Below are 27250 nucleotides of genomic sequence, written 5' to 3' on the forward strand. Positions count from 1 at the left end.
TTTCTGAGGCTAGTTTTACATTCAGGATTTTGATAATTGAGGTCAAATTCCTTCAGTTGCCCTGTCCCTCAAACATTAACCAAGACATTTTAGCTACTGCTCCAGTAACTTTACACAACTCCCCCCTCTCCCCTAAAAGCATGAAGGGACAAAAGTGGAAACCAATCTTAAATTTAAGACAAAAACCTCAGGATATGGTCACTGCTGGCAAGACTGTGATGTATCCCGACTTCCCACAGCACGGTGGCACATTGGTTAGCACTGCTGCCTCATAGCGCCAGGGTCCCAGGTTCGATTCCAACTTTGGGCAACTGTCTGTGTTGAGTTTGCATGTTCTCCTCATGTCTGTGTGGGTTTCTTCTGGGTGACCTGGTTTCCTTCCATGGTCCAAAGATGTGCAGGATAGGTGAATTGGCCATGGGAAATGCAGGATCACAGGGATGGTCTTTGGAGGGTCAGTGTGGACCCAAGGGGCCTGCTTCACACTGTAGGGATTCATTGAGAATGAAGCAGCTTTATGAAACATTACTGTTGCTTAATATAATGGAGTGGCTTGCCAGATTGAATCAAAGGTCTGTTAATGTAGCATAATGGTAGCATAAGGACTGGAGTCATGTAGAGACCAAACTTTCATGTTCCTAATGGAGGAATTGAATCCTTGCTTTATTACTAAGAATATGACTGCTTCATAGCCACTCCCACTAACACCAAGTTTTCAGTTCCACTTTTTGTTTTAGTTGAATTTCAATTCTCAAGTTTCCATGCTGGGTTCTGAACGCAGGTATTCTCCCAGATCTCCACATTACAGACCCAGTAACATAATTACAAAACACAACTGTCTCCCAATCATCAGTGTGTGTTTAAATATTGCAAAAACCTACAGCACAACATTGTGTTACAGTCTTTATATCAACACCAAAATGACTACTGCTTCATGAGCAGTTACTGTGCTTGCTTGGCATGGTGGCCTATGTGCATGACTATGAACCAGGAGGCATTGGGGGGGTGGTTACCCAGAGAGGCTTCACAGTAACCCAGTTAGCTCCATCATTCCCAAAGCAGGTAACAGTGAGAAGGGGAAGCCTTTGTCTCATCAACAAACAGGGTTTCATTTAAACACACTAGAATCAGGATAGAACAGTTATGACATCTTGTAGGCAACATTTCTGACAGCTGGCATCCAACAGACAAGGCCACATGGACTTTTTTTAAAGACCATGACCCCTTATGTACCAGCGAAGGGGCAGAGGGATCTGGGTGACCTGGTACAGGATCACACAACATTAGTAAGCAGTTGCAGCAAGTAATGAGAAAGGCAACTAGAATATTGCGGATTACTTAAAGGAGAACTGAACGTAAAAATAGGGATGTTTTGCTTCAGTTGTACAGAGCATGGGTAAGACTGAATCTGGAGTACTTTGTACAGTTTTGATCTTTTTTAAGAAAGAATGATAGACGTGAGAAGCAATTCATAGAAGATTGTCTTAAGCTGAAAGTTTGGGCTTGTAATCAATCAAAAAATTAGAAGTTATCACATTGAGATTTATAAAATATATTGGTTCAGTCATTTGTTACCACATTCTGCCTCACAATGCCATGGAGCTGGGTTCAATTCCGCCCTCGGGTAACTGTCTGTGTGGAGTTTGCACATTCTTCCCATACCTGCTTCAGTTTCCCCCAGGTTCTCTGGTTTCATAATAAATCATAGAATCCCTACAGTGTGGAAACAGGCCCAACAAGTCCACACTTGTTGGACCCTCCAAACTGACCCTCCAAAGAGTAACCCACCCAGACCCATTCTCCTACCCTAATGACTAATGCACCTAACCTCCACATCCTTGCACACTATGGGCAATTTAGCATGACCAATCCACCTAACCTGCACACCTTTGGAGTGTGGGAGGAAACTGGAGCACCTGGAGGAAACACACACTGACATGGGGAGAATGTGCAAACTCCACACAGACAGTCGCCCAAGGCTGGAATCAAACTCGGATCCCTGGCGCTGTAAGGCAGCAGTGCTAACCGCTGAGCCACTGTGTCGCTTATTTGGTGGATTGGCCATGCTAAATTTCCCTCAGCGTCCAGGGATTTGCAGGCTGGTATAGCTGTGGGGATTGCAGGGTTACAGGGATAGGATGAGGGGAACTGGATCTAGGAGAAATACTCTTCAGAGGGTCAGTACGGACTTAAATTACCTGTTTCCATAACGTAGACATTCTATGATCCTACGATAAGATCCTGAAGGGATCTGGTAAGGTGGATGATGGGAAGAGGTTTCCACTTATGGGACAGTCAAGGACCAGAGGACATCATCTCAGAATCAGAGGTTAGCTGGCAGAGATGAGGAGGAATTTCTTCTCCCAGTGAGATTAGAGCAAGTAATTTAAACATAAGCAATCTTCCATTTAAGCCAGAAATGACCAGGATTTCTTTTTCTCTCACCAGTTCATGAGTCTTCGGAACTGTGTTCCTAGAGGTGGTGGAGACAGGGTCATTGAATGCTTTTAAGTTAGAGGGTAGATACAATGGATACTGCAGGTAAACAGGAAAATCGAATCCAGGCTGATACAGATCGGCCCGGATCTTATTAAATCACAGAGCAGATTCGGGAAGCGGGGGGAGCAGCTTGAATATTTACTCCTGTTTCTAATTCACATGTTTGCAGTTTTCCTAGTGAGGTTCTCACATTTTTCAAGGATACTCTCTCTCTCTTTCTCTCTCTCCCTCTCCCTCTCCCGGACAAGGAAACACGCCCTCCTCCAACCAGTTATCAATTCTACATTTAGTGACAGTAGTTTGCTGATTGTTTCAGAGTGAGTGGTCTGGGGTCTGCCAATGTAAACAGGACCGTGCGAATGTGCAATCCCCTTGCTATAAGAAATGGGAGGAGGAGGAAGCTGGCCAGCTGCTTGAGGCTGCTCTGTCATTCAATAAGATATTGTGTAATCTTCGAGATCAACTCCAATGAGTTGCCCTGTCCCTAAATCTGTGACAGATTTGTGACAGATCTGTGACAGTGGGTTAGTATAGGTTAGGTGGGCTTGGATCGGCGCAACATCGAGGGCCAAAGGGCCTGTACTGCGCTGTATTCTTCTATGTTCTATGTAAATCCACTGCTTCCTTTGGTGCTGAAAATTCTGTCAACATGGATTTTGATCATACTCCATATCAAAGCATCGCAAGCCATCTGGGGTGGAGAATTCGAAAGATCCCAAACTCTCCGAATGGAAAGATTTGTCCTTATCTCAGTCAGGTAGCTGCCTGATGAGGAAGCAGCGCTCCAAAAACTTGTACTTTCAAATAAACCTGTTGGACTATAATCTGATGTTGTGTGATTTTCAACTCTGTCCACCCCAGTCCAACACCAGCCCCTCGGCATCAGTCCTTAATGGTGGAACACCTCTTCCTGAGGTTCTGTCACATTCACCCGCCGCAAACCACACACACACACACACACACACACACACACACACACACACACACACACACACACACACACACACACACACACACACACACACACACACACACACACACACACACACACACACACACACACACACCATGTTTTAGACCTCCGTCCAGGGACAACAGCCTCTACAAATCTATGGAAAGAACATAGAACATAGAAGAATACAGCGCAGTACAGGCCCTTCGGCCCTCAATGTTGCGCCGATCCAAGCCCACCTAACCTACACTAGCCCACTATCCTCCATATGCCTATTCGATGCCCGCTTAAATGCCCATAATGAGGGAGAGTCCACCACTGCTACTGGCAGGGCATTCCATGAACTCACGACTCGCTGAGTAAAGAACCTACCCCTAACATCTGTCCTATACCTACCCCCCCTTAATTTAAAGCTATGCCCCCTTGTAATAGCTGACTCCATACGTGGAAAAAGATTCTCACTGTCGACCCTATCTAAACCCCTAATCATCTTATACACCTCTATCAAGTCTCCCCTAAACCTTCTTTTCTCCAATGAAAACAACCCCAAGTGCCTCAGCCTTTCCTCATACGATCTTTCTACCATACCAGGCAACATCCTGGTAAACCTCCTCTGCACCCGTTCCAGTGCCTCCACATCCTTCCTATAGTATGGCGACCAAAACTGCACACAATACTCCAGATGTGGCCGCACCAGAGTCTTATACAACTGCAACATGACCTCAGTACTCCGGAACTCAATTCCTCTACCAATAAAAGCCAGTACGCCATATGCCTTCTTCACCGCACTTTTTACCTGGGTGGCAACTTTCAAAGATTTGTGTACATGGACACCAAGATCCCTGTGCTCATCCACACTACCAAGTATCCGACCGTTAGCCCAGTACCCCATCTTTTTATTACTCTTACCAAAGTGAATCACCTCACACTTAGCTACATTGAACTACATTGAAAGGATACAACTTCCGAAGCATTTAGTTACATTGTGGCTCTCTCCCCTTTCCAAAACAAAATGGCATCCAATTGTTTCCACATGGAGTGTAGAAGCATCAATTCTGACAGTAATTGATTAACAGAAACAAAAAATTGCTGTGAAAAGATATGAATGATTTGGAGATGCCGGTGTTGGACTGGGGTGGACAAAGTTAAAAATCACACAACACCAGGTTACAGTCCAACAGGTTTAATTGGAAGCACTAGCTTTCGGAGCGCTGCTCCTTCATCAGGTGGTTGTGGAGGACACAATTGTAAGACTCAGAATTTATAGCAAAAGTTTACAGTGTGATGTAACTGAAATTATCCATTGAAAGATACCTTGATTGTTTGTTAAGTCTCTCATCTGTTAGAATGACCGTGTTAATTTCACTTCTTTTATATGTAAATCACAAAACGTTTTGTACAAGTTACATTCTCAAGTGAACTTTAGCAATTGTTGTCAGCCCAGATAATGTGTTGAAGGTGTTAGCCCCCTGTGTGCTGCTGTCTGTGCCATAATGTTTAGACTTATTCTAATTTCAGTATAGTTTCAGTTACATCACACTATAAATGTTTGCTATAAATTCTGTGTCCTACAATCATGTACTCCACAACCACCTGATGAAGGAGCAGTGCTCCGAAAGCTAGTGCTTCCAATTAAACCTGTTGGACTATAACCTGGTATTATGTGATTTTTTTTAAAAAGATATGAATTTGACGTTTTATGTCTCACACTCATCAGAACTGAACTGCAAGAAAAGCAAGTTTCAAAAGGAAACAACAATTTATTCAGCAAGAATAATGGGTGTTGATTGATTGGATAATGGTTGACATGAAGGATTAGAAGGGACTGTTAACTGTCATGCATGACCAGGCATGTCCAAGAACAGTTCACAGTTTAGATTAGATTAGATTACATTACAGTGTGGATACAGGCCCTTCGGCCCAACAAATCCACACCGACCCGCCGAAGTGCAACCCACCCATACCCCTACATTTACCCCTTACCTAACACTACGGGCAATTTAGCATGGCCAATTCACCTGACCTGCACATCTTTGGACTGTGGGAGGAAACCGGAGCACCCGGAGGAAACCCACGCAGACACGGGGAGAACGTGCAAACTCCACACAGTCAGTCGCCTGAGGCAGGAATTGAACCCGGGTCTCTGGCGCTGTGAGGCAGCAGTGCTAACCACTGTGCCACCGTGCCGCCCAGTTCCTGCTATACTTGGTCCCAATCTGCTTCCCTTGTTGTTTAATTGTCGTTCCCTTTATAAAACTCATTTTCTTGCAGTTCAGTCCAGACGAGAGTGGGAGACGAAAAATGTTGACTCATGTCTCTTGTTCAACAATGTTTAAGTCTGTGGGGAAAGCTTTAAAAGGGACCTAAGGGGCAACTTTTTCATGCAGACGTGTTTAAACTCTGACAACGCTGAACTGAGATTCTGTATTGGTGAAGCAAAGTGAAGCTTTGGTTCAGGAAAGTTCTAAAAAAAAATGCTGCTGCAAAATTAGGCTTCTGTTTTAACTGAGAAGAATAATTGTGGAAATTTGAAACAAAAGACTGTTCAATTGTGGAGGCCACCATTGGTACACCTTGTCCAGCTGCACCATTCTAAAATAGACACTAGGTGGAGCCCACTGTCCATGCTTTATTGCCTTTTCTAACTGAGGAAACCCAAGAGCAAACTCACAGCAATCAGTAACAAAGTAAAGGTAATTCTTTTCATACTGAATGTATTGCAGGATCATTCTGGTTACACAGAACCACACAAATGTATAACCCACACAGCAAGAGTGAGCTGATTTAGACTTTGATCATATGGAATAAAAAATAAATTGCAGAGTTTCTGGAAAAATTAAAGTGACATGGTCCGCAGAGATGGGAAAACGTAGATTCAATTTACATAGAACTGACAAGACAAACACTGGTCACTCAAACAATAGGTCCATATTTTTTTTCCACACAAACTTCCTGAAACCTTCACCAAGCCTATCGCAAGACTGTGTGGAGTTTGCACATTCTCCCCGTGTCTGCGTGGGTTTCCTCTGAGTGCTCCGGTTTCCTCCCACAGTCCAAAGATGTGCAGGTTAGGTGAATTGGCCATGCTAAATTGCCAGTAGTGTTAGGTGCAGGGGTAAAATGTAGGGGAATGGGTCTGGGTGGGTTGCGCTTCGGTGGGTCGGGGTGGACTTGTTGGGCCGAAGGGCCTGTTTCCACGCTGTAGGGAATCTAAATCTAAAATCTAAATCTAAATCTAAATAATCTTGACTGTCTTTCCACTCCTGCGTTTACCTCGCTTCCTTCTAAATATCCGAACATAGGAACAGGAGGTCATTCGGCCGCCTCACGCCTGTCCCATCCTTCAATCAGTTCATGGCTGATCTGTGGCCAAACTCCATGTACCTGCCTTAGGCCCACATCCCATTATACCTACGCTTAATAAAAATTTATCTAACTCAGATTTAAAATTAACAAGTGACCCAATACCTGCTGCCATTTGTGGAAGAGATTCCAAACATGTCCTACCAGTTGTATATAGGAGTGCTTCTTAACTTCTTTCCTGACAGTTTGGCCCTAATTCACAGACTGTGGAAATAATTTATCTTCATCTTATGGTCTGCCCCTTATGTATTCCATATGTTCTCTCTCAGCAAAAGGGTTTCTCCATAATTTCCTATTTGATTTATTAGCGGTAATGTCACTAGTTTAATGTCCCAGACACATTGTTTGAGAATATGGATTCAAATCCCACCATGGAATCTAGGTTCCACTAATTAATCAGCAACTTCAAGCCATTGGTAGTTTGCTTTGTAAAAGCTTATAAGTTTTGCCTTTGGCAAGTCAGGAAATCTGCTGTTTTAACCTGGTCTGGACTACATGTGACAGTAATGTGGGTTTACTCCTGACTGGCCTCTGAAAAGGCCCAGCAAGCTCTTCAAGTGAGGGTAATGTTTGCCTTACCAGTGATGCCAATATCTTAAAAAGGACAATCAAGTCAAGTTGCCATAATCTTACCAGGAGAAAGTGAGGACTGCAGGATGCTGGAGATCAGAGCTGAAAAACGTGTTGCTGGAAAAGCGCAGCAGGTCAGGCAGCATCCAGGGAACAGGAGAATCAACATTTCAGGAATAATCTTACCAGCCCATAGGGGGCTGCTCTCTCTTCAGAGAGAGATGGCCGGTGGTGATTTAGCCTGAAGGCCACCATACCTCAGGCAAGGCGGGGGGGTTGAGAAGGAGAGTCCTTCATGGAACCTGAGCCGGTGATGGGATTTGAACCCACGTTGTTGGCATCATATTGTTTTGTTTACCAATCATCCACCCAACTGAATTAAACTGACCCCCCACCCCAAACAAAAGAATAAACAGCCCCTCTGCATCCCTACCCTTTCAAAAGAATCACATTCTTAATATCCTCAGCCTGATCCTTCATTCCTGGTAATTAGACTCTCATTGATTTATTCTAAAGTGTAGATTATAATCATAAATACTGATATGGTTGTTAGCTTGAACTAAGGCCTGGTTTGAAAGGGTCACTAAATAGACTACCACAATTTTGTCGCTATCCTATTAGATTAGATCCCCTACAGTGTGGAAACAGGCCCTTCGGCCCAACAAGTCCACACAGACCCTCCGAAGAGTAACCCACCCAGACCCATTTCCCTCTGACTAATGCACCTAACATGATGGGCAACTTAGCATGGCCAATTCAGCTGACCTGCACATCTTTGGAGTGTGGGAGGAAACCGGAACACCCGGAGAAAACCCACGCAGACACAGGGAGATTGTGCAAACTCCACACAGACAATTCCCTGAGGCTGGAATCAAACCTGGGACCCTGGTGTTGCGAGGCAGCAGTGCTAACCACTGAGCCACCATCTGCCTCTATCAAACAGTTAGAGCAGGGCTTTCGGATGCGGTCAAGGTAAGAATTTGGGCAGTATGGAGATTGTTTTAGAAAAGACAAATTAGGTTTAACCAACATATTGGCGTTATTTGAAGAGGTAACACATGCTGTAGATAAAGGGAACCAGTGGATATACTATATTCAGATTTCCAGAAGGCGCATTAAAGGTAATTGCAGAAAATAAAAGCTCACGGTGCAACACATTGGCATGGATTAAAAAAACTGGCTGGCAAACAGGAAATAGAGAGTAAGAGTAATTGGGTCTTTTCTCAATCTGGCAAGATGTACGTTGTAGCACAGCGATCAGTTGACTGTGACCGATTTATGTCACTGGATGAAGGGATGGAAGGAATGGTTACTAAAATTGCTGGTGACATAAAACAAGGTAGGAAAGTTGTGAAGAGGACAAAGGAGGCTACAAAAAATATCGATAAGCGAGTGGACCAAGATGAGACAAATGAAAAATGAAAATGAAACTGAGACGAGACGCCCACTCTCATCTGCCCACACCAATGGCATACATTGGGCAATACTGGTGTCGAGTGAGATTCTTTAAAGTTCAGTTGGCCTGGGAGTATTTAATTATAAATAATGATTTACAAATAAAGAATATGAAACTGCTGACTTTGCTCTGTCTCTTTTATAGGAGTGAGCAGGTGTGGGCTGGACAGCCAAATTCTTTGAAATGATCCCCCTGCCCCTGTCCAGTCAAAACACGCATGGGCACGGTCACACTGAACCAACCTTGTTCAGTTCCCTCACACCTTTGGCCTTCATCAGTTCTCCCTTTAGTAGTCAAGGTTACAACAAGATTACACAGACAAAATTTAAAGCTGTCCCAAATTCTTGACAAAACAAGTGGAATACATTTGAGAGATTGTGATGGCTATCTCCAGCTCTTCGCAGCTTTCAATGCCGCCTTCAGTTTAGGGCTATCAAGAAGCTCATTGAGTCATAGAGGAAAAAGGCCCTGCAGTCCAGCCTGCCCAAGTCCTTGTCGCAGCCCACAAAATCACTACTGGGATAACATATCCCAGCTCTGTCACTGTTTCATTCCAATGTTGGAAGGGCCGGGAGGAAGAGAGAGAGATTGACACTATTGGAAAGCACAGCAATCTTACAGGTCCTTCGGCCCAACTCGTCCATGCTGACCAAGTTTCCTGAACTAGTGGGTGGCACGATGGCACAGTGGTTAGCACTGCTGCCTCACAGCGCCATGGTCCCAGGTTCGATTCCTGCCTCAGGCGACTGACTGTGTGGAGTTTGCACATTCTCCCCGCGTCTGCGTGGGTTTCCTCCGGGTGCTCCGGTTTCCTCCCACACTCCAAAGATGTGCAGGTCAGGTGAATTGGCCACGCTAAATTGCCCGTAGTGTTAGGTGCATTAGTCAGAGGGAAGTGGGTCTGGGTGGGTTACTCTTCGGAGGGTCGGTGTGGACTGGTTGGGCCAAAGGGCCTGTTTCCACACTGTAGGGAATCTAATCTAATCTAACCTAAACTAGTCCTATTTGCCAGCGTTTGGCCCATATCCTTCTAAACCTTTCCTATCCATGTAAATGTCCAAATATCTTTTAAATGTTGCAATTATACCAGCCTTCACCAATTCCCCAAGCAGCTCGTTCCATGCATGCACCACCCTCTGCGTGAAAAAGTTTCCCTTCAAGTCCCCTTTAAATCCTTCCCCTCTCACCTTAAACCTTTGCCCTCTAGTTTCGGACTCCCCTACCAGTCTTTAGTGCAGGGAGGCTGGGCGAACCTCCGCTAATGTGAAGGAAAATGGGTCGTTGTTGAAGTTCATAACAAGAAATACGAAGGGCTTTTGGAAGCAGGACAAATAGAGTGACGATGAGCGACTGGTGGGTTCAGCTGCAGCAGCTCAGCAATTGTTAACGTCGAGTCCAGTCTCCACTTTAATCCAAAACTGAGAATTGCATCAGCTCTCTATAAGAGGTTGCACCCTCCTATTATGTTTCCAGGGAAACAGTTCGCAAACACCACCAAACAACTGCCTGCATCGGGATTGAGCTGAGAAATGTTTAGACACTGACAACACTCAGAACAGGACTGGAAACACTTTCAAACATGTACCAGCCCAAACAGCTGATCACCCACATGCTCCTCACGGGACAGGCTGGAAGCACAGGCAGCAGTGGGGGTGGTCTAACCATGGCCCATGCTATACAATCAATCTGCCCAACCTCCACACCCACCTTGATTCACCAAAATGGCTAAAATACCTCTGCTCCCGAGCCTCAGCACAGTCACCCACTGGGTTTCCATTTCTCTGGCAACGGGGACTGGCACATTCCAGTGCCCAGGGAGAGTGGGCACATCAGTCTGAGGGAATGTTGCTCTGCGAGATATAACATCCTCCACTGGTCCCTTAAACCCAAGCCTGCGTCCGCAGGTTCGGGTGGATGTAGAAAACGATATGACACTCTGAAGAAAGTAAGGGAGAACGTTTGGTGTCACGGCCAGTGCTTTCTCACAGCTGACACTGTCTGAACATGATTTATTGCAATCTTCTTTGTGGGAGCTTGCTGTGCAGTTGTGTTTCCTCTGTGATAGTGTTTCCAATCTCACCTGGAAGGAAGGCGAATAAAGATCAGGTGTTCCTGACAGCACCTGATCTGACAGCCAATTGATCAAGTGCTTATAAAGCGCTTTGGACCTTCTGGGGATGCTACAGGTGCCACATAAATGCACGTCCTTAAATTGTTTTTTTTAGATTTAGGCATTACAATCTCTGGCCTATCACCGGTCCTGTCATCAGTTTGCCTTCCCAACTCAAAAGGCAGTAATTGACAAGAATACAATGTCCCCAAACAGGCCACATGTCGAGCTGGTTAGGTGCTAGCTTGACATAGGCAACTGATTGCTCCTGGGGACGATCACCAAGGAGGCCATCAACATAAGATAGTTCAGCATGAAATCCAACTGAAGAATTCAACAGAAATGACTTTCCTTAATCCAGTGCATTATGAGAATTTACAATTCCCTGTCGCGGGAAGAGAGTACAGAACAGCGCACATATATTTTCAGGGAGAAAGTTAAAAAATCACACAACATCAGGTTGTAGACCAACAGGTTTATTTGGAAGCACACTAGCTTTCACAGCACCGCTCCCTCAACCACCTGATGAAGGAGGAACGCTCCAAAAGCTAGAGCTTCCAATTAAACCTGTTGGACTATAACCTTGTGCGATTCTTAACTTTGTCCACCCCAGTCCAACGCCAGCACCTCCAAATTTTAGGGAATGTTAGACAAAAATATGAGACCAAAGGGAAAAGAGGGCTTTAGATGAGAAAGGATAGATAGAGCTGGAGTGTAGCATAAATACCAGAATGGACAGCTTGGACAGCTATGTAAGTATTTAAATCATCGAAGCATTTGCATGAAGTGCCTCCCTACACATACTTCAAGGAAGTTGAATCTTGCAATAAGCAACTTGCGCGTGTCATACCAGTCATACAGGGCTGGAGACAGACCCTTCAATCAAACTAATCAAAGCTGACCATGTTCCCAAGCTCAACCAGTCCCACCTGCCTGCTCCGAGCCCATATCCTTTTAAACCTTTCCTAATCAGGTACTTATCCAAATGTATTTTAAACAATGTAACTGTATTCACCTCCACCACTTCCTGCAGCAGTTCATTTCACACACAAGCCACTTTCTGTGTAAAAACGTCGCCCTCATGTCCTTTTTAAAACTCTCTCCTCTCATCTTAAAAACATGCCCCCTAATTATGAACTCCCCACACTAGGGAAAAGACATTTGCTATTCACCTTATCTACACCCCTCATTATTTTATAAACCTTTATAATGGTTCACCCCTCAAACTCCTAGGCTCCAGTGAAAAAAATCCCAGTCTGTCCAGCCTCTCTTTATAACTCAACTCCTCCAGTCCCAGCAACATCCTGGTAAACCTTTCCGGAACCCTCTCCAGTTTAATAATATCCTTCCTATAGAAGGGCAACCAGAACTGCATACAGTATTCCAGAAGAGGTCTCACCAACATCCTGTGCAATCTCAACATGACATCCCAACTCCTATATTTAAAGGTCTATGCAATGAAGGTAAGCGTGCTAAATGCCTTCTTAAACACCCTGTCTATATGAGATGCAAACTTCTGAGAGTTATGTACCTGAACCCCTGGGTCTCTGTGTCCTACAACAATACCCACGACCCTACTTTTAACTGTAGAAGTCATGTCCTTGTTTGCAATGCAATACCTCGCATTTATCCACATCCCACAAACGAATATGAAAAAATGTCTTTACCTGTTGTTCAGATGCCAAGTTCATCTTATATGCATGTTGCTTTCCTTCCTCATTAGACAGAGGTGACCAGATTTTGGATTCAGACCTATCAAAAGGAAAGGACACTGTACTAATTATTCAATTTTACACAAAACAATCAAATTCACACAGCTGTAAGCTGTGAAATATTCTCCCCAAACCTCTCCGCCTCATTCTCTCTCTTCCCTCCTTTAAAACTCTCTTTGACCTAATTTTGATCAGTTGTCTTAATATCGCCGTGCGTGGCTCAAGGTGAAATTTTGTTGCTGTAAAGTCCTTTGTGATGTCCAACTGTGTTTCAGTTTCTTTATAAACAAGAGCAGTGCATGTTGTTGGTACTTTACCAGGTCACCCAGGCCCGATTGATTTGGTTCCGTACAGGAGAATATTTGGACAGTGAAACAGAGAGTGCTGAACTCTTGCAGCCTGAATCAGTAACAAAGGCAGATATTCTGAAACAATGACAATTGCATTACGCTCGTCAATGTCTTACCTCCATTCTGAATGGAGGGTTAGAGGGGGACGAGAAGGGAGTATGGGACTACAAAGACTTCTGCACCTCCTGATAAGTCCAATTGTGCTCCTTAAGGCACTCGCTAAAAGCTTCACATCTCTACACACAACTCCCTTGAAGTGGCCATGAGGGGTCACATGATTCTTCACTGTCCTTCTTGTACCCATACATTAGAATCCCTTCAGTGTGGAAACGGGCCCTTGGGCCCAACAAGTCCGCACCCACCTTCTGAAGAGTATCCCACCCAGACCCTTTCTCCTACCCTATATTTATCCCTGACTAGCGCACCAAACCTACACATCCCTGAACGCTATGGGCAATTCACCTAACCAGCACATCTTTGGATTGTGGGAGGAAACCAAAGCACCCACAGGAAACCCACACAGACACAGGGAGAACAGCGTTCACGCAGCCGCCCGAGGCTAGAATCGAACCCAGATCCTTGACGCTGCAAGGCAGCGGTGCTGACCACTGAGCCAACATGCTGCATTACAAAAATGTTTCTTCTCTCACATCCCAGTGCTTCCAAATAAACCTGTTGGACTATAACCTGGTGTCGTGTGATTTTTAACTTTGTCCTCGCCAGTCCACATCATGACCCCTAATTTGTGCCATGTAGATAATCGACAGTTTTTGAAGTGTTCAGGAGATGAGTTACTCCCACAGTATTTCTAAGCTTTGACCTATTCTTGTAACCACTATATTTAGGTGGCAAGTCCAGTTGAGTTTCTGGTCAATGATATTCCCCACACTGTTGATAGTAGGGGGTTCAGTGATGGTAACACCATTGAATGTCAAGGAGTGGTGGTTAGATTGTCTCTTATTGGTGATTGTCATTACCTGGCATTTGTGTGGTGCGAATGTTACTTGCCACTTGTCAGCCCAAGCCTGGATGTTGCCCAGATGTTCAGTGCTTGAGGAGTCACGAATGGCACTGAACATTATGCAACCATCCGTGAACATCCCCACTTCTTACCTGATGGAGGGAAGGTCATTGATGAATCAGCTGAAGATAATTGGGCCTAGGACACCACCCTGAGAAAGGTCTGCAGAGATGTCCTGGAGCTGAGATGACTGATCTTCAACCACCACAACCATCTTCCTACGTGCCTGGTATGACTCCAAGCTGCAGAGAATTTGCCCCCGATACCCATTGATTCTAGTTTTGCTAGGGCTCCTTGATCCTACACTTGTCACTCTCAGCTCCCCTCTGGAATTCAGCTCTTTTGTTCACGTTTGAACCAAAGCTGTAATGAGGTCAGGAGCTGGGTGGAACCCAAACGGGGCATCATTGAGCAGGTTATTGCTGAGCAGCTGCTGCTTCATAGCACTGTTGATAACACCTTCCATTATTCTACTGATGGTCAAAGGTAGACTGATGAGCAATAATTGACTGGGTTGGATTTGTCCTGCATTTTGTTTAATATACAGGGCAAACCTGGGCAATCTTCCACATTGTCAGGTCAATGCTAGTGTTGTAACTGTACTGGGACAGCTTGGCTAGGGGAGCAGCAAGTTCTAATACAAGTCCTCAGCACTAATCTTTACTAAGATTACAAAGAGATCTTGATCAATTGGGTGAATAGATTGAAGAGTGGCAGTTGAAGTTTAATTTGGATAAATGCAAGGTATTACACTTTGGTAAAACAAACAAAGGTAAGACTTATACAATTAAAAGTAAGGTCTTGGGTAGTGTTGTAGAACAGAAAGGCCACAATATTGCCAGGAATAGAGGGTTTGAGTTATAAGGAGAGTCTGGATAGGCTGGGACTTTTTACAGTGTCGAGAGGTGCTGGAAAAGCAAAGCAGGTCAGGCAGCATCCGAGGAGCAGGAGAATCTCCATTTCGGGCAAGATTCTTTCGTCAGGAATGATAGAGGAAAGGCCACTGATGCAGCAGCTGAAGAAAGTTGGGCCTCAGACACCACCCCGAGAAACCCCTGCAGAGATATCCTGGAGCTGAGGTGACTGACCTTCAACAACCACAACCATCTTCCTACGTGCCTGGTATGACTCCAACCTGTAGAGAATTTGCTCCCTGATCCCCATTGATTCAAGTTTTGCTAGGGCTCCTTGATCCTACATTCGGGCACACGCGGCCTTGCTGAAAGGCTCTTGCCCAAAACACCGACTCTCCTGTTCCTCAGATGCTGTGCTTTTCCAGCACCACACTCTCAACTCTGATCTCCAGCATCTGCAGTCCTCACTTTCCCCCGGGTCATTTTGCACTAGAGCATAGGAGGTTGAGAGGTGACCTTATACAGGTTTATAAAATAATAAAACTTTTAGATAACATGAATATAAGGTGTCCTTTCCCTAAATGGGGTAATTCAAGACTAGGGGACATATTTTTAAGGTGAGAGGAGAAAGATTTAAAAATGGCATGCGTTGCCTTATTTTTTATAGAGAGTGGCTCATGTGAGGAATGAACTTCCAGAGGAAGCAGTGGATTCAGTACAATTTAAAAGAGAAGTACAGTGGTTAGCGCTGCTGCCTCACAGCGCTAGAGACCTGGGTTCAATTCCCACCTCAGGCGACTGACTGTGTGAGTTTGCCTGTCTGCGTGGGTTTCCTCCGGGTGCTCCGGTTTCCTCCCACAGTCCAAAACTGTGCAGGTTAGGTGAATTGGCCATGTTGCCCGTAGTATTAGGGGCAGGGGTAAATGTAGGGGAATGGGTCTGGGTGGGTTGCACTTCGGCGGGTTGGTGTGGACTTGTTGGGCCGAAGGGCCTGTTTCCACACTGTAAGTAATCTAAAAAGAAAAATGTTTGGAGCGATATGGGCCATGTACAGGCAGGTGGGGCTAGTTTAGTTTGGGATTATCGTCGGCATAAACTGGTTGGGCCGAAGGGTCTGTTTCTTGTTCTGTACGACTCTGTGACACTATTGCTGGAACGTTGTCAGGGCCCATAACCTATTCAGTATCGAGTGTCGCCAACCGTTTCTTGATAATACATGGAGTGTATTGAATTGGCTGTAGATTGGAGGAGGCCAAGATGAATCATCCACTCAGCACTTCTGGCCAAAGGTTGCTGCAAATGCATCAGCCTTATCTTTTGCACTGAAGTGCTGAGCTCCTCCATAACTAGAGGGCTTAGGTTTAAGGTCAGAGGGGAAAGATATAAAAGGGACATAAGGGACAACCTTTTCAGGCAGAGGGCAGTGCATATATGGAACGAGCTGCCAGAGGAAGTGGTTGAGGCTGGTACAATTCCAACATTTAAAAGGTATCTGGATGGGCATATCAATAGGAAAGGCTTAGATTAGATTCCCTACAGTGTGGAAACAGGCCCTTCGGCCCAACAAGTCCACACCGACCCTCCGAAGAGCAACCCAACCCCCTCTAATGCACCTAACACTACGGGCAATTTAGCATGGCCAATTCACCTGGCCTGCACATGACTGTGGGAGGAAACTGGAGCACCCGGAGAAAACCCATGCAGTCACGGGGAGAATGTGTAAACTCCACACAGACAGTCGCCCAAGGCTGGAATTGAACCTAGGACCCTGGTACTGTGAGGCAGCAGTGCTAACCACTGAGCCTCCTTACATAAACACATCAGCGTAAATAGAAGAGAATGCAGATATAGTGTTACAGCGACAGAGAAGGGGCAGAGAAAGATCAACTCTAACATATGAGAGATCCATTCATAAGTATTGAAAGTGTGTTGCTGGAAAAGCACAGCAGGTTAGGCAGCATCCGAGGAGCGGGAAAATCGACTCTCAACTCTGATCTCTAGCATCTGCAGACCTCACTGTCTCCCATTCTTAAATATGATAACAGCGGAGAAGAAGCTGTTCGTAAATCTGTTGGAATGTGTTTTCAAAGTTTTGTATCTTTTGCGCGATGGAAGACAGTGGAAGGGAGTATAAGCAGGGTGGGAGAGGTCTTTGATTATGTTGGCTGCTTCTGCAAGACAGCAGGAAGTGTATACAGGGTCAATGGTTGGGATGGCTGGTTTTTGCGATAGACTGTGTTGCATTCACAACTCGAATTTCTTGTGGTCCTGAGCAGAACAATTGCCATCCCAAGCTTTGACGCAACTGGATGGGACGCTTTCTATGGTGCATTTATAAAAATTGGTGCAAGTCATTGAAGACATGCCAAATTTGCTTAAACTCCTCAGGAAGAGGCCTTGGTGTGCTTTCTTGACCGGAGCATTGATGTGGATGGATCAGGATAGATCATTGGTGATTTTTACTCCTAGGAACTTGAATTCTCAATCATCTCCACCTCAGCACCATTGATACAGACAGAGACATGTCTTCCAGATTAGTGTGGAATCATATTCTTTTGGCAATGGCATGAGGAAGCTCTTTAGTCAATTACTGATTTAAATAATTTACATAATTACTGATTTTCATCATTTATATAAATGATTTGGATGTGAGCAGAAGAGTATAGTTAGTAAGTTTGCAGATGACACCAAAATTGGGAGGTGTAGTGGACAGTGAAGAAGGCTACTTCAGATTACAACAGGATCTTAATCAGATGGGCCAATGGACTGACAAGTGGCAGGTGGAGTTTAATTCAGATTAATGCAAGGTGCTGCATTTTGGGAAAACAAATCTTAGCAGGACTTATACACTTAATGGTAAGGTCCTAGGGAGTGTTGCTGAACAAAGAGACCTTGGAGTGCAGGTTCATAGCTCCTTGAAAGTAATGTCACAGGTAGATAGGATAGTGAAGAAGGCGTTTGGTATGCTTTTCTTTATTGGTCAGTGTATTGAGTACAGGAGTTGGGAGGTCATGTTGCGGCTGTACAAGACATTGGTTAGGCCACCGTTGGAATATTGCGTGCAGTTCTGGTCTCCTTCCTATCGGAAAGATGTTGTGAAACTTGAAAGGGTTCAGAAAAGATTTACAAGGATGTTGCCAGGGTTGAAGGATCTGAGCTACAGGGAGAGGCTGAATAGGCTGGGGCTGTTTTCCCTGGAACATCAGAGGCTAAGGGGTGACTTTATCGAGGTTTATAAAATCATGAGGAGCATTGATACAATAAATAGACAAAGTCTTTTTCCTGGGGTGGGAGAGTCCAGAACTAGAAGGCATAGGTTGAGAGTGAGAGGGGAAAGATATAAAAGGGACGTAAGGGGCAACTTTTTCACACAGAGAATGGTGCATGTATGGAATGAGCTGCCAGAGGAAGTGGTAGAGGCTGGTACAATTGCAACATTTAAAAAGCACCTGGATGGGTATATGAATAGAAAGGGTTTGGTGGGATATGGGCTGGGTGCTGGCAGGTGGGACTAGATTACATTGCGATATCTGGTCAGCATAGATGAGTTGGACTGAAGAGTCTGTTTCCAGGCTGTACATCTCCATGACTCTATAAATGCATGAAGTATGAATGTTAAAATGGATACGTGAGTGCAATGTAGAAAGGACAGATGGTGACAGAATGGACCGATTCCTGTATTGACTGTAGACCTGCCTCCTTGCTTTCCAGAATACTTTCAGAATGGGGCCCCATATGTAACCTGTGAAGAGAGATTCCTAAGGTCCTTTACAAACTATAACTGATTACTGAAGTGTTTTATGAATAAAGTGCAAACTAATACTCCTGTAAATTATGGAGGAGTGTTGCACTGTTGGATGTGCCTTCTTTCAGATAGTATTGTGCCAATGTCATGTCTACCCTCTCACACAGATGTCAATCAACAATAGCGACCATGATAACTATCTGTGATTGTTTTAAAATCCCATGTAATTTACAAATGACCAATAGGAAAGGAGATCTGACATCCTTACTCAGTCAGTGACCTTCTTCACTTCTCCAGTATGAGTGGCACCATCATCTCTCTGATACCTCACACTCACTCTGTGCCTGTTGCTGTACCAACCTCCCACCAAGGCTCACGCTCTAGCATCCTCAATACTGCCCACAACCTCTTCCCTCTGTCACTTCCACCCACTCCAACCTCTGACATCACTAACCCTCAATGCCCTCTATACTGCCCACGCACTCATCCAAGACACCCCCTTCCCACCCTGCACCTACAGTAACAGCTGTGCCACCAACCTTCCTCTCCTGTAATGTCTGCCTTTCTCTCAGTCCAGGAGAGAGGGAGCCCACAACAGGTCAGCAAGTATCAAGGCAGGTGGTGGGCTGCCCATTATTCTGCCCCTTACCACTCCTATGAAGAGAATCTCGACTCATAGCTCCTCAACTGTCTGTTTGTGTCCAAGTCCCTGGAATGGTGTCAGATGTGGCCCTTGAATGACTGGGCTGGGTCACTCTGAGTGAAGGCCACACCCACCTTGACATGACTGAGGCCTGCTGACAACCGCGATAAGCCTACGGTCTGTGCCAAACAGCAAGAAGAGACAGAAGCAATGTGAACCTGTTGCCCCTGGCTGGGTGGGGTTGGGCAGTATAAGGCAGGGGATCTGAGAAGTAGGCTCAGAGTGAGTGAGCACTTGGGAAGTAAGCGAAGAATCCAACTTGGTCCAGTCCACGAGCTAGGTGCAGTCCCTGAGCACACAGTGTCCTTGCTACAGCGTTACAATCATAGGTGCAGTGTTGAAATGTAGACATGTAAGTGGATCAAAGATGTCTATGATGCTCCTTAGACGCTAGCATCTGTCAGATGCCAATGCTCTAATAATACGACTGTATGTAGCTGATGCCCAGAAAGCATGCCCCAAGATGTTGGTGTCCAGTGTCCAACACGGAGCAATAAACAGGCTGAATCCACCATGCCACTTTTTCCAACAGTCTAGTTTGTTTGGTAAAATGGGAATGAATTGAGTTAGGCCATTAACAAGGCATTTAAGAAGCAACTTGCTGCTACCTCAGGAGAAACTCTCCACGCTGTTGTGAAAAGCATAAAAGATGCTCCCAAAGATGAGATGGGCCTCACTAGATTTCTCATCTGATTCTGCCACAAATCTCACCACACACCCGTCTAAGATGCCACCCAGAGAATCCTGAGTTCCATTCCCTTTGCACATGGCAGTCAGATTTGTACAGTGAATAAATTCCTTGCTCTTGAGAGGGACTGTCTATTTTTAGACTGTGGATGCCAAAATGTTTAGAAGAACTGTTCTAACTGCTCAAAACTGCTGCTTTTCTGCCAACTTCAGAATCTGTCAGTCCCAAGATGGACTTCATATTCACGTGAAATAGCTTTGTTTCCCACAGAGCTAAACCCGACCATGATTCTAGCAGATTGTTCAGAGAGGCCAAAAATAAAAGGGACTTCAGTTGTTTGCCCACCACATTTTGTGACTAAGCTTGAAGAAGTTGACCAGCGCAGACTGCAACTCCCAAAGTGCTGTGCAGCCAATGAAGTGCTCTTGTAAACAGGAAATGCAACAGCTACTTCATTAAGATCAATGTTCCACAAACAATATTGTGGTAATATCTAGATAATCTGTCTGTAGGTGAAAGGTAAGGGATGGATGTTCCTCAGGACTCTACACAGACTGCATTACTCTTCAAGGCGGAGGTGGGTACTGCAGATGCTGGAGATTAGATTCGAGATTAGAGTGGTGCTGGAAAAGCACAGCAGGTCAGGCAGCATCTGAGGAGCAGGAAAATTGATGTTTCGGGCAAAAGCCCTTCATCAGGAGTGAGAAGCCCTCACTCCTGATGAAGGGCTTTTGCCCAAAACATTGATTTTCCTGCTCCTCGGATGCTGCCTGACCTGCTTTGCTTTTGCAGCACCACTCTAAACTCGAATGCATTACTCTTCATCTCACAGACAGAATGGGAGAGACCTGATAAAATTCCTGGTCACTTACCAACTCGAGCAAGTTCTTTGTTGGTTTAAATTTTAAAAAACATCCAATTAGTTGCTCACTCTTAAATCTAACACCACAGGACTCTCTTACTTACATTTGTGGGCGGCACGGTGGCACAGTGGTTAGCACTGTTGCCTCACAGCACCAGAGACCCTGGTTCAATTCCCGCCTCAGGCGACTGACTGTGTGGAGTTTGCACGTTCTCCCCGTGTCTGCGTGGGTTTCCTCCGGGTGCTCTGGTTTCCTCCCACAGTCCAAAGATGTGCAGGGCCAGGTGAATTGGCCATACTAAATTGCCCGTAGTGTTAGGTAAGGGGTAAATGTAGGGGTATGGGTGGGTTTCGCTTCGGCGGGTCGGTGTGGACTTGTTGGGCCATAGGGCCTGTTTCTACACTGTAATGTAATCTAATCTAATCTACACGCGCACACACACACAAACGCACTCTCAAGGCAAGTACAATTATGCACTTTAACAGGTTAAAAGCAAATAAAAAGTTTTGCAACTCATGTGATTGCCTTGTGCAGCAAATCATATTCTTCAGACCTAATGAAGAAGTGGTCGTCAGGATTTTGCAGGTCACAAAGTTAGTCATTTGTGGTCTCATTACTCGTTTATTGTGTTGGTTAACCAACAAACAGCTGAGTGGAGATTTTACAATGTTATAGCCTCTGATTCCGAAATGGCACAGATGTTACTGATTATTCTGCTGCTTATTTCCTGACTGATTTCTTAATTTCTTTACTTGATTAGCATTTTAAGATTATAAAGGGACAAAAATTGTTTGCTTTATCATGTGTCTCCTAACAATTGTAATTTATTTTCTAACTATGATGGCAGTCTTAGGTTGATTAGTTATGTCCTACTTTATTGTTTGAAGATATTCATCCTGAAGGGGTTCAGGCAGTCATTATCTTTGCTTCAAAATAAAAAGATCCATTCAATTCAGCAATGTCTTTTGATGGTCTGAGCATTCTTTCATCTATTACATGCATTTTTGTTTCATTGAATCATTTTTGAATACATAAGGCAGGTCACCTGACCTTCAGCAGCCATCTTTACAGCTCTTTGAATCTTTCCTTTAAAAAGTGGGCATTTTTACACAAAATCTACATTGAATAATACTTGTATCATAATTCAGAAAATCATGTCTTTATTGGCTGCACACAATTCCAAAAGAGAACAGTATAACTTTAATGTGCAGATAAGAGAGAAAGGCAGAGCCTTATTTTAATATCTTTCTGATTGTTGACCCTTCTAATAGCACATCTCATCCCTAGGACCACAATTGCAATATTAACCTGCTGAAGCCAATATTCTGCTCACCTCCTTCTGTCTTGATAATAGCAGACCAGCCATTGAACTATTGAGACATTTTACTTTGTCATCACCTCTTCTGAATCCAATTAGTGCAATGAACCACATCCAAGTGGCCCTTCTTCAAGCACAGGCTGGATAGTAGCCATTGGCAAGCTATGGGACTATAGTAAGGCACAGCAACCAAAATCAGTATCTCATACCAACATGCCCTTAGTAGCTTTTACCAGACAAAGAAATCATGGCTCATTTTCTTCCTCCTTCTTCTCATCCTGGAGCTAGTTCCAATGCTCAGGAGCCATACTGACCTATCGTAGTATAGGGTGGATATTGAACCTGCAACTGGGACACAAAAGACAATGCCTCTACCAATTGCCACCAAATAGAAAGGGCTTTGGAATTGCTACTGGTGGAGCTCGAATGCTTGGAGCATAACATGGGAATGGGTGAACTTCCTGCCTTTATGCCTTATTGGAAAGGCATAAGCTTCTAACCGGACCTTTGCCTGACATCAGGAATAAAATCAGACCCAGTGACCGAGTATCCAAACAAAGAAATGTGGTTCAAGCACCAACTTGGAGCTGTCAGGTGGCAGAGAGGTTTAGAGATGTAGTTCTAGAGTTTACAGCCCAGACAGCTGATGGCAATGCTGTAAATGATGGAGAAAAGGAAATTCGGAATGATCCAGGAACAGCCATCTGAAGAGTATGGAGATGTAACGCTGCGACAGGTTAGAGGATGGAGGCTGTGGAGGGACTCGAACACAGCAATGAGAATTTTAAAATGGAGATGTTGCGAGTCCGGCAGCCAATGGCAGTCAGGAAGGCAGGTCAGCCAACACTTCCAGGTCAACCATCTACTCTTGGCTCCAAAGCATCTTGCCCCATAAACCAGTGGAAAGCTTCAGATCTCAAAACGGTTATATTATGCCCTGATAAATTATTTTGTTTTTTACTGCAAAGAGTATACAAGGATAAGTTTACATTAGCAGTGAAAAACAATATATTAATCTAATTCTATTTAAAACTGCTGCGTGTTGGCACAATAACAGTTACACCAAGACAACATCAGAAACGTATAACTTCAAAATAAGAATTTAACTTCACTTAGCAAGAGCGTAACTATAGTAAGTGCAGATTAACCCATCCCTTAAATGGCAACAAATCAGGAAACTGGGTCAATAAAACAACCTGAAGGCTGACAGATCTAAATGCCTGTATATGGGCACAGAAAGGCTTTGCTCTCTTGTTAGTGTCTCCAAATCCCGACAGTAACTTACTCACAACACTGCCTTCCCCAGAAGGGTTACCAACAATAGAAGACAGACGAGAACACCTTGTGATATTGAGCTGGGTATTGTTTGGCTTTGATAGTCTTTCATACCATTTCGATGGGAGACATGCTTTATAAAAACATTCTAGCAGGGCACCTCCCACCATTACTTGGCAGAAGCAAAGATAGCACAGCATGATTTGGGAGTGTGGAACCTAAAGAATATAAAACAGTACAGCACAGTACAGGCCCTTTGGCCCTCGGTGTTGTGCCGGCCTTTAGCCCTACTCTGAGATCAGACCAACCTACATACCCTACATTGTACTATCATCCATGTGCCTATCCAAGCATCACTTAAATGTCTCTAATGTCTCTGACTCTCCTACCACCGCTGGCAGTGCATTCCATGCACCCACCACTCTATGTGAAGAACCTATCTCTGACATCTCCCCTAAAGCTTCCTCCAATTACTTTAAAATTATGCCCCCTTGTGATTGACATTTCCACTATAGACGGAATCTTACATTTTATTTTGGCTGTCCGAGTTGTTTTTTTGTAGTGTTTGTTGGTACAAGGCCTAACGAGTTCTCTCCCTGTATCTTACTAAGCGGACCTCATTAATTACTCACCACACCCCTACAGTGTCTCCCCGATCTCCACACCATTTTCCTACGGTGCTGTTACACCAAGACTGTGGCTATCCTGGAATTCATTGGTGTCCTTTGCAGCCACGCCATCTTTAAAAGGTCATTGTGTACTGGGACAACGGCAGCCAGTCCGGAGGTGTCTTGCACAGTTCCCAACACTTGCACCTGACATGGCAGACAAGGGGATGTCAGCAACTCACTGTGCAGGCAGGGATAGGGAGGTCCTGCAGATGGGCTATGCCAGTCTGATCCAAGGTTGCCATCCAGGTCAGTGAAGTCTTAGCTTTCTGAAGGAAGAGTGTTTTCTCAATGCTGCCAGTGGAAGTGCTACCATTTTCTCTCTGAAGCTCACAGTCACTCTCTCTTCGCTATCGTACCCACCTTCCACCAAAGCTCATGCTCTACCTCTCTCACAGCTTCCCTATTTGCCCGAGGGCACCCCATCCCTTGATACATGCTTACTCTACACACCCTCTGTGCTACCTACTCACTCACTTGGAACGCCTCCCTACTTGCACCTACAGTTACAGCTGTGCCACCCATTTTCCTGGTCATTGATCCTCCCACACGGGTGAAACATTTCTCCCTTTCTAACCTATCTACGTCCCTCACAATTGGTGCACTGGAGATTACATCCCATTGTTCCTGGAGTAATCGCAAATGCAAGTATTTGATGAAACCACCAGATTTCCCAGTTTTACCTCACTGTCTGAATCAGGATAAACCAAGTTCTTCCCATCCACAAAATATAGCTATTTATTACAACCCAATTGTTTTTAACCAAATGGCAAAAAAAAAGATAAGCCCAAAGATGTGCAGGTTCGGTGGATTCGCCATGGTAAATGGAGGGTAACAGGGAGGGGGTCAGGGGCTAGATCGGAGTACTATGCTCTTCGGAGGGTTAGTGCAGATTCGATGGGCCAAACGGCCTCTTTCTGCACTATCAGCATTATATAATTCTATGGTAGCTGCTATTCTATAACTACCTAACTTAAACTCCATCCTTTGCTTAAACTTCCCATAACATACAAACAGATACACCAAGAGATAAGACACAGTGGCTCAGTCTCACAGTGCTAAGGGCCCGGTTCAATTCCAGCCTTGGGTAACTGTCTGTCTGTGTGGAGTTTTGGAGTTTGCACATTCTCCCCCTGTCTGCGTGGGTTTCCTCCAACTGCTCTGGGGTTCATCCCTTAAGTCCAAAGATGTGCAGATTAGGTGGATTGATACTAAATTGCCCATAGTGTCCAGGCTAGGTGGGTTAGCCATGGGAAATGTAGGGTTACTGGGATGGGATAGGGGGAATGGAGCTGTGCGGGATGCTCTTTGGAGGGTCAGTGTGGGCTGAATGGCCAGCTTCCACACTGTAGGGATTCTATGATTTAGTTTTTGTCTGGCTCAATGACACTTCTGAGAAAGCAAAATACTGGAGATCTGAAATAAAAACAAAAAGAGCTGGAGGAGCTCAACGCACGGTGGCACAGTGGTTCGCACTGCTGCCTCACTGTGCCAGAGACCCGGGTTCAATTCCCGCCTCAGTTTGCACATTCTCCCCGTGTCTGCGTAGGTTTCCTCCGGGTGCTCCGGTTTCCTCCCACAGTTCAAAGATGTGCAGGATAGGTGAATTAGCCATGCTAAATTGTCTGAAGTGTTAGGTGAAGGGGTAAATGTAGGGGGATGGGTCTGGGTGGGTTGCTCTCCAGAGGGTCAGTGTGGACGTGTTTCCACACTGTAAGTAATCTAAAGGTCTGGCAGCAACCGTAGAAAGAGAAAGAGAGACTGTTCTGAGTGCAATCAGCCTTCTTATTAAAAATTTGGATAAGCAAAATTGATGTACTATCATCAGGTGTGGCCAACATAAAAATCGATTCGGAAGCAGGTTGTGAGAGTGACATAAAAAGTCTACCCACTGAGACAGACTGGGGTTATGTGAGAGGACAAAAATTTGGAGATGGAATATAATGTGAGATTATACACTTTGACAGGAAGAATAAAGGAGCTGGATAGAATCCCTACAGTGCAGGGAGAGACCATTCAGCCCATTGAGTTCACACCTACTCCCGCAGCTCCCTAATGTATCCAAGAACCCCACATTGCCATGGCTAAGCTGCACAGTATGCACATCTATGGATTGTGGAAGGACAATGGAGGACCTGGAGGAAACCTAAACCCACATGTTGGGCGAATGTGCAAACTCCACATGAACAGTAACCCAAGGCTTGGGCTGAACCCTAAACCCTGGTGCTGTGAGGCTGCAGTGCTAGCCAATGAGCCACCATGCCACCCTGAGAGTGCAGCTCAATTTGTAAATCTAAATCTTCAGGCCCAGTTTGCAGTTTTCTTTTTCTTGCTAAAAGTATAAGTTGTACCTGGCAATTAGGAAAGTCAGTTCATCTATGCATCCCTTTATCTTGCTCTGAGCATCCAGGTGAGTCATCCCATCGGTATTTTCACCGTTAATGGACAAAATCGCATCGCCAATACAGAGTCCAGCAGCCTCAGCCTTGCTCCCTGGAGTTATCTGACAAAAGAAAGACAACATTGTGATCACCTTGGAATCAGACGATCAATTAATACATTTTTCTCTCACGTTCTAGCTCTGCCCTCACACTCCAGCTGTGTCAGTGCACAACACTCTCAGCTCTAGTGAGGAACAGGCAAAATCTTGCTAATAGCTTGCCCCATAATTAATTCCTCATCCAATATCCCTGAAGCAACTCATTATCACATCGTCACTGGCGAGATCTTGCCCTACGCATATTGGCCGACATGTTTCCTCCATCCATTCTCCCACAATTCATTGCAAAAATATTTACAGTTGTTCCTCCGTGTCCACGAGGGTTCTGTTCCGGAAAATCCCCGCAACTGATGAAATTCTCGAGTGTGGAGCTTGTTAAAAACAGGATAAAATGGTTTTAAAAATTGGCACATACGTGCTTTTGGTCTGCAGACATTGACTTTTGTTATTATCTATTTTTGGGCATGGGTAGGCAAATTCTCAATTCATGATTTCACAGTTACAGAGGTTTTGCTGTAATTGACTGCAGAACATTCTGGGAATTTCTGAGGTTGGGTATTTAGAGATTGGGGTATCTTTCTTGTTTACTTTATCCAACATTCC

At 44.8% G+C, this 27250-nt stretch overlaps 1 protein-coding gene across 3 annotated transcripts in view; it reads right to left on the reverse strand.

Moving 5' to 3' along the window:
* Positions 1-27250, reverse strand: part of LOC122541754 (PDZ and LIM domain protein 1) — an 85416-nt gene that overhangs the window by 19221 nt on the left and 38945 nt on the right. For all 3 annotated transcript variants that reach the window (XM_087982481.1, XM_087982480.1, XM_087982482.1), the window contains exons 2-3: positions 26499-26650; positions 12618-12702 (exon numbers count right to left, since the gene is read on the reverse strand). In XM_087982481.1, coding sequence (XP_087838607.1) covers positions 12618-12702; positions 26499-26650 — 237 coding nt within the window. The remainder of the gene's footprint in view (positions 1-12617; positions 12703-26498; positions 26651-27250) is intronic.

The sequence above is a fragment of the Chiloscyllium plagiosum genome, unplaced genomic scaffold (assembly GCF_037043375.1).
Source record: "Chiloscyllium plagiosum isolate Xiang-an unplaced genomic scaffold, Cpla_swu_hap1 HiC_scaffold_43, whole genome shotgun sequence".
In the NCBI taxonomy this organism is placed as follows: Eukaryota; Metazoa; Chordata; class Chondrichthyes; order Orectolobiformes; family Hemiscylliidae; genus Chiloscyllium; species Chiloscyllium plagiosum.